We start from the raw sequence: 7,534 nt of genomic DNA, 5'->3' as shown, positions 1-7,534 counted from the left end.
AGTTGGGAGGTTCCAAAAACTCCCACTGAGATCCAGAGTTTTGTAGGTTTAGCTGGCTACTATCGTACTTTCATCCATGATTTCTTTAAAATAACAGTCCCTCTAACAAAATTAACAAGGAAAGGTGTTGATTTCAAGTGCGGAGATGAGCAGCAACAAGCTTTTGAGACTTTGAGACAACGTTTGTGCGAAGCTCCGGTGTTGACCTTACCATAGGGAGTGGATAATATGACGGTTTATTGTGATGCTTCGTTGCTTGGTATATGATTCGTTCTTATGTAGAAGGGATAAGGTTATCACATATGCATCATGACAACTGAAGTTGCACAAGACTAGATACCTGACGCTTGACTTAGAGCTTGGGGCAGTGGTGTTTTCCTTGAAGATATGGAGGCACTATCTATTTTGAGTGAAGTGTACGGTGTATACTGATCATAAGAGTCTGAAATATCTTATGGATCAACAATAATTAAACATAAGACAACGTTGATGGCTTGATTTATTGAAAGATTATGACCTGGAGATACTTTACCACCCTGGTAAAGCGAACGTTGTTGCAGATGTACTGAGCCGCAAGAAGCATGGAGCACCCCTGCATGTTACTTGCTTGAGGAGGACACTTGGTACCTCTCTTTTTTATATGACCAGAGTATAAGGCACTTGCGATGGAGAATCCAGTTTGGGAAAACTCTAAAACCATTAACCATAACCATTACAAACCATAACCAATGGCTACTAAAAAAATTAACCGATTCTAATGGTTATGGTTCGGTTTTGACCTATAACCGAACCAAACCGAACCATACACACCCCTACTTGAAGGCATAAACAATAAGCCTGAAAATGTTATATTAATTATTAGTTGATATTATGTAGATATTGTTTCTATTTATCTTTGATAGTTATTCTTCCCTTCATTATAGGGATTTGATTGTACTTGTATATGTATAGATACATAATGAATGAGAAGGCAAGGAAGTTCATATTATTTTATTTAATATACCAAGTTTCTTTGATTAGCAAAACAAATTCAATACTACGGAGAATGGAAGAGAATGAGTTCGTAAATTTTAAGAGAGAGTGATCCAAAAATTGAAGCATGAACATTACCCATTAACCAACTCAATTCATGACACGACAACGTAAAACCCAAATTGAACTAATCTTAAGGCGTCCACATAAGGCATAAAGAACAATACATGTAATGAAAATATTCAAAATTTTAATTAAACATCAACCTTGATAAATAATCCACCCACCCATGTCATATAAACTTCCTCAATTGCATGTTCATATTGTCTATCATATACTGCTTCTCCCTTCTTCCTTCGTCCACGTTACTTGAAATTCTAAAATAACTTTTGGACTTTTAAATTTTTCAAAAAATCAAAAATGTCCAAAAGATGTTTGGTAAGTATAAAAGTTCTTTTTAAAACAATTTTTTGTCAAGAACAAAAAAGTGACTCCGCAAAATTGAAAACCGGCAAAAGATATCATTTTTTACTAAATCTTCAAATTCGAGATATAAACTATGAGATTTTGAGAGAAAGGGAAAATGGCGAGGAAAACAATTAAGCGGTGGGGGTTAAAGAAACCCTAACTTCATAAAAAAAAGATGAAGATGAAGATGAAGGGTTTTGAGAAAGGAATCGAACTTACATCCATGGCGGGGGCGGATGCAAGAATTGATAGTAGGGGTTGCCAAAAAAATCAGTCAAACATAATTTAAAACTTAAAAATAATTATTTACGTCTAATACAAAGAAAAAAAACGATTCATTACATAAAAAGTTAAAAAGATAACAACTATCTACTACATTTTAAATTTGTCCTCTTCGTGCGAACAACTTTTGAAACCGCTCCATTACTTTCTCATTCTCAGCTTTCACAAGTGCTTCGGTCTCAACATTGCAGAGTAATGCATCGTTCAAAAAGTCATTGCCAATTTTGTTGCGTAAGTCGGTCTTCAAGAGCTACATCCCCGAAAAATATTTTTCTACACTTGTGGTCGCTACGGGTAAAATTAAATCCAACTTTAAAAGCTTATAAACCAAAAGATAATATCGATGTTTCCTCGTACTAACCATCAAACGAGAAAGCTCAGAAATTTCTTTCAAAGTGATAAAACGCTCATCTTTGATGCAAGAGTGATAAAATATCTCAAGTTGTCCTTCAAGCTTTATCAAATCCGAATCATCAAAGTCATACTTGTACAACTTAGCCAACTTCAACAACTTTGATTTGTCAAATTGTGCAAATGAATCACAAGGGCTCAAAGCACCCATGTACTCTTGGCGAATACTCGAAAGGACTTCTTGTGCAAAACATTGTACAAGTTCTTTTTGAATTTTAGGAGAAATAAGTTGATTGTTTTTAGGAGCCTTTTCTAAAATATTGTTGAAAATATCTTCACTAGTCTCCCGAATGGCTTTTAACACTTCAATGTAAAGCTCTCTATTTTCCGAGTTAACCGACTCATAATGACAACGAAATGGTAAACCGGTTTTCAATAAAAGTCTAACAACAATAATAGAAACACGTAATCGATCTTTATATTTATGGTCTTCCGCTTCGGTTTGCCTCCTCAAGACTACATTAATAGCTTGTTTTTCTCTCAATAAAAATTTACATTTTTCTCTTGCTTTTTTGTGCAAACTATCAACACTACCCACATGAGTCCGAAATGCATCTTTTTTATTCCAAGTATCAAAACCTTGGGAAACAAATACATCTCTCCCTCCTCTTTGATTCATGAGGCCTCCACACACATAACAATATAAACAATATGTTTTATTCTTTTTCACACTATATTCCAACCAATCAAAATCATCAAACCATGAAGGAACGAATCTTCTAAATCTATCACCTATTTTCTTTTTTGGAAACTTATGTAACCTTATTTGACAAGGTCCTTGAAGCAAATATGTTCTTCTTACATCATCTCTTACATTTGATTTGTAACTTGTAATCTTTGGCCTATCCGTCGGGTCCTTTGGAAGATCTTTCAAATCAACATTATCATTAGGTTCATTAGAGCATGATGTTTGTGGAGTTGCGTTATAAACCAAAGGGGTTGACTGATTGGTGATTGGTGTTTGTGGAGTTGCATTAGAATTAGAAACGGAAGGGATTGATTGATTGGTGATTAGTGTTTGGGAACATCCTTTTACCACTTTCATTAGGATTAGGTCTTGGTCTTTTGGTAAAAAAAACTCACTTACTTTAACCTATAAAAACATAACAATTTAACCTAACCAAAAAATAACTTCAATAAAACATAGAATTTTCACCTAATACCTAATCAAACAATAACATGTAAACCTAAAACATAACAATTTTAACAAATCAAACAATCAATTCAATAAAAAGCATAGAAATTATAACTAATCAAACAATAATTTCTATAATAACATAACAATTTTACCAAATCATCCAAATATCCAATAACTTCAATAAACACATAGAAATTACAACTAATTGGAATTTTGAAAACCATAGCAATTTCGAATTTTGCTAGCAATTACAACTATAAATTCGAAAACCATAGAAAATTAGAAATACTTACTTGCTTCATTAGCGCTTGGACCTTGGATTGGAGTTGTTTTTGCACTTAGGAATCGATTTTTGGACCCCAAGCCAGCAATAAGCACCTCGTTTTTTGCATTTGGGAAGGGAAATTGTGGATTATCGATCAAAACAGAAGAACATGAGAAGTAGTCGTCGATGTGAGGCTAGGAGCGGACAGAAGGAAACGACGAGGTCTCCTCGTTTTTTTTTCTTTTGTGATTCAACGATTTGAGACTTGGACTCTTGGAGTATTGGACCCAATTTGACAATTGGATAATTGTTTTATTTGGGTTATTTTCTCCTATTCTTTTTCCTTTAGGCTAATGTTAGTTGGATTAAAATAGAAATGTGTTTGGGCTACTAATTATTTAGACTTAATTGATCCAATGTGTTTACATTTTTATTACGTAGTTGTCATTTTTTTAGTAGTTGCCGGTTTTTTTATGTAGTGGTACAGACAAATGCACAAATTCCAAAAAAAAAAACAAAAAAAAATCTAAGCAATCATGTGGATCATAGCGACGACATTCGGCAATAGTCTATTCATCACCACATATTCACATTATAGAATCCGTTTCTACATTGCAAACCTTGTCATGGCCCTTCTAAATGTAGTCAAATAGATCATTTAAACTTAGGCTTAAATATTTTTGGGTTTGTTTATTTACAAAATTGGGATTTTGATTTTGATTTCTTTATATAGTAATTGGGTTTTAATTTAATTTGATTCTATATTACTTTTATTTTTTGGTTAAATTATATTTGAATTTAGGGTTTATTGAAGATTAAGATGATAAAAATAAAGAATTAAGAAGTCATTGGCAAAATGGTCATTTAACATGGATTTACCGGATGCATCATTAAGGGGTGTTTGAAATTGTTTATTTAACTTAGTAAGAGCTTTTTGATAAATGTGTTATTCAGCTTATGTAGTGACATTTTGTTTTTTAAATAAGTGTTTGAAATAGCTTATGTGGTAACAAGAAATTACACATTGATAAACATTTAAAAAAAATAAGGGGTGTTTGAAATTGTTTATTTAACTTAGTAAGAGCTTTTTGATAAATGTGTTATTCAGCTTATGTAGTGACATTTTGTTTTTTAAATAAGTGTTTGAAATAGCTTATGTGGTAACAAGAAATTACACATTGATAAACATTTAAAAAAAATGATTAGATAAGCTTATAAGCATTTTAGGTAAATAAGTCATAATCACTTTTCAAAAGTAAAATTTTAAAGGTAGTGAAAAGTTGTTTTCAATAGTAATTTTTTATTTTCCAAACATTTTTTTAAGATTATTGGTTTTTTGTAGAGTTAATAACTCAATTAGCATTTTTCAAACCGTATCCCAAACACCTCATAAGTTAAACGGTCCACACACCAAACATGCAACAAAATGATGCTTTAAGGACTATTTATGTAACAAACCTAATATCTAAGACAAAAACTATAAGTTTTGACATACCACATAGGCGGAAGTTGTAATTTTCACTGATTTTAAATGTGACTATAAAGCCTGCAATAATCAAATAATTGTTAGGTTTATGAACGAAAACACACCATTGAAGATGCAAAGAAAAATAAAGAATATAAGAATCAATGTTAGGTTCACATGATCATGGTAATTATATGCTACGCAAGAGACATATTAGAAATAATATTATTAATCATTCTCCGATTTACAAGATACATTAGATTTATATTTATATATTATATATAGAAAGAAAAAACATGCCTAAACATGTATACAAGTTAGAGCTTATAAAGCCCAAGTCGATATCTAGAAAAGAAATTAAATATTCTCTTATATTTTATTCCTATTCATTCTCTTATCATATCAAATGATGACAAATATATTAAATTAGTATTAATTTCATCAAATGTATCATTAAATATGACACATGTCAATATTTGGTATTGTAGGAGGATGGATAGGAATAAAATGTATGAGAAATCATCACAGATAAGAAAACAACTAAATAACAAAACAAGAAACAAAGAACTTGGGACACCTCTAGTCTTGAAGTCCGGCTCAAATCTATGGACTATATCTGGATATATAATCTCTGGGACCCTATTACTAAATACTAACTCTCATTGGTTTTAATTAGGTCAAGAAACAAAGAGTCTCCATCAACTCAAAAATAATAATCACAAATAATCAAAATCAAAATGTAGATGCAACAAATAATGATAAAACTTTATATTGACAAATAATAACTTAAAAAAAAACTTCATGTCTACAACAAAAATATCCAATTAATCAAGAGTTCCAATGTTCAACAAATTTAACGAGTAACTTAAGCACAAGTACATCCAAACTTCCAAAGTATTTTACATTACAATCCACGAATGTATATACCAAAAATTTGGTCTAAGAAACAAAGAAAAGAAAAGAGATAAATACTGTAGTAGATATCTCACCTCAAAATTAATTATCTTCATCTACCCACCAATAATAAATATTAATCAAACTTTCTCCAACTGTCCCAACTAACCATATAAATATTAAATGGAAAATGACCCTCTAAATCTCCACATTTATACTATTTCCCTGGATTATCATCGACTAATCCATAATAGCCTATACAATAAAAGTATACATTTTTAAGAATTATTGTTTTGGAAAAAAAAATATTTACTTGATAAACAACAACAACATCATACCTCGGAAATTCCATCATAATGGAGTAGGGAGGTAATCGTGTATCCATATAGAAAAAAAAAAAAACGACTTCGTCACAAAAATGATCTCCTACATAAAATATTTACTTTATGTATCTCATAATTTGTAACTCATCATTAAGGTTAGTGTTTTAACTGCTTAAACTCACATAATCCAAATTAATGTCATCACATAAAATGATACAACATATTTGTTTTGAATTTGAGTTTGAAAGTGTGAATCTTAACTAGTCAAATAGGCTATTGAAGAGATTTTGGGTGTTGGGTGAAATCATGTATGGAGAAAGAAGATTTGAAGGGCTTTGCATAAGAAAATTATTATTCTCCAAATAATTATAATTTCTGTTACTATGCAAAACAGGGCTTAAATCAGGAAAAAAACTAAGTGGGTTTTGATCATTTGCTAGTGGGGAGAAAAAACCAGGTGGAATCGGAGGTAGTGACGTCGGTCCCGGAGACAATATTCCGGGAAAGTAGCCGGCTTTCTCCAATCCGGTATTTATCTCCACCCCTTCCACCACCGCCACGTCACCAGTCTGCGGCACTTTCCTACCGTCTGGCATGGTTGTCGCTTTTTCTGTGGATGCGAATCTTGCCGCCGGTGAAACTGCACCTCCGTCATGGTGGAAAGCAGAGAAAGAAGAACCCACCGGAGAGGGGGCGGATGGGCCGGTCAAACGCTGGACTAAAGTCATGAATTCGTTTGGATTTGTGTGGATTACCTTTGGGGAGACGGTGTAGATGATGACCGGCGGCCGGTATTGCTGTTGGATTTGTTGTGGTTGATGGTGGTGGTTGTGTTGCTGGTGATGCGGTTGTGGAGCTACCGGTGGTTTTCTGATCTTGTGAGAGTCTTTCCGGACTCTGAGAGGGGAAGGACGTGGGCCCTGAAGTGACCGGGGAGACTTGGCGGTGCCGGAGGGGAAATCCGGCGAGTCCATGGTGATGGTTTCTTTTGGGTTGATATGTTTTACGAAAGAGGAAAAAGTGGTGGCGATAACAATGATGATGCCATAATTGTTTGAAGAAGTAATATGAGCTGACAACATCAAATTTAAACGGTTGAAGTCAACAAAAGGTTTGGAATTTTTTTTATTTTAGAGGATAAATAATAAGTTTATTACTCCAAGTTTCCGTTTACTATTCAAAATGCATTTAACAATAACAAAATAATACAAATTGATAGATATAAATAAGTTGTAAGCATTAAGTAAAGATTGAGTTGGAATTTCATGTTTTAAATTCATGTTTCTAAGTCTATAATGTACTTCTATAATCCATTA

The 7,534-nt window shown here is 32.7% G+C and overlaps 2 protein-coding genes across 2 annotated transcripts; both read right to left on the bottom strand.

The window, feature by feature from the left end:
• Window positions 1–1,746: 1,746 nt before the first annotated feature.
• Window positions 1,747–3,573, bottom strand: LOC145075651 (uncharacterized). The gene is made up of 4 exons (XM_079021813.1): window positions 3,565–3,573; window positions 2,084–3,226; window positions 1,868–1,972; window positions 1,747–1,752 (listed from the first exon to the last, which is right to left on the bottom strand). The coding sequence occupies exons 1-4, from the start codon at window positions 3,571–3,573 to the stop codon at window positions 1,747–1,749; spliced, it is 1,263 nt and encodes a 420-aa protein (XP_078877939.1).
• A 2,226-nt stretch (window positions 3,574–5,799) lies between these two features.
• Window positions 5,800–7,315, bottom strand: LOC145074945 (protein MKS1-like). Its single transcript, XM_079021260.1, has 2 exons — window positions 6,234–7,315; window positions 5,800–6,150 (listed from the first exon to the last, which is right to left on the bottom strand). The coding sequence occupies exon 1, from the start codon at window positions 7,298–7,300 to the stop codon at window positions 6,479–6,481; it is 822 nt and encodes a 273-aa protein (XP_078877386.1). The 5' UTR covers window positions 7,301–7,315; the 3' UTR covers window positions 5,800–6,150; window positions 6,234–6,478.
• Between the last annotated feature and the right edge of the window lie 219 nt (window positions 7,316–7,534).

This window comes from Lactuca serriola, chromosome 9 (genome assembly GCF_051521515.1).
Source record: "Lactuca serriola cultivar US96UC23 chromosome 9, Lser_US96UC23_V15, whole genome shotgun sequence".
In the NCBI taxonomy this organism is placed as follows: domain Eukaryota; kingdom Viridiplantae; phylum Streptophyta; class Magnoliopsida; order Asterales; family Asteraceae; genus Lactuca; species Lactuca serriola.
This window is presented reverse-complemented; position numbering and strand designations above follow the sequence as displayed.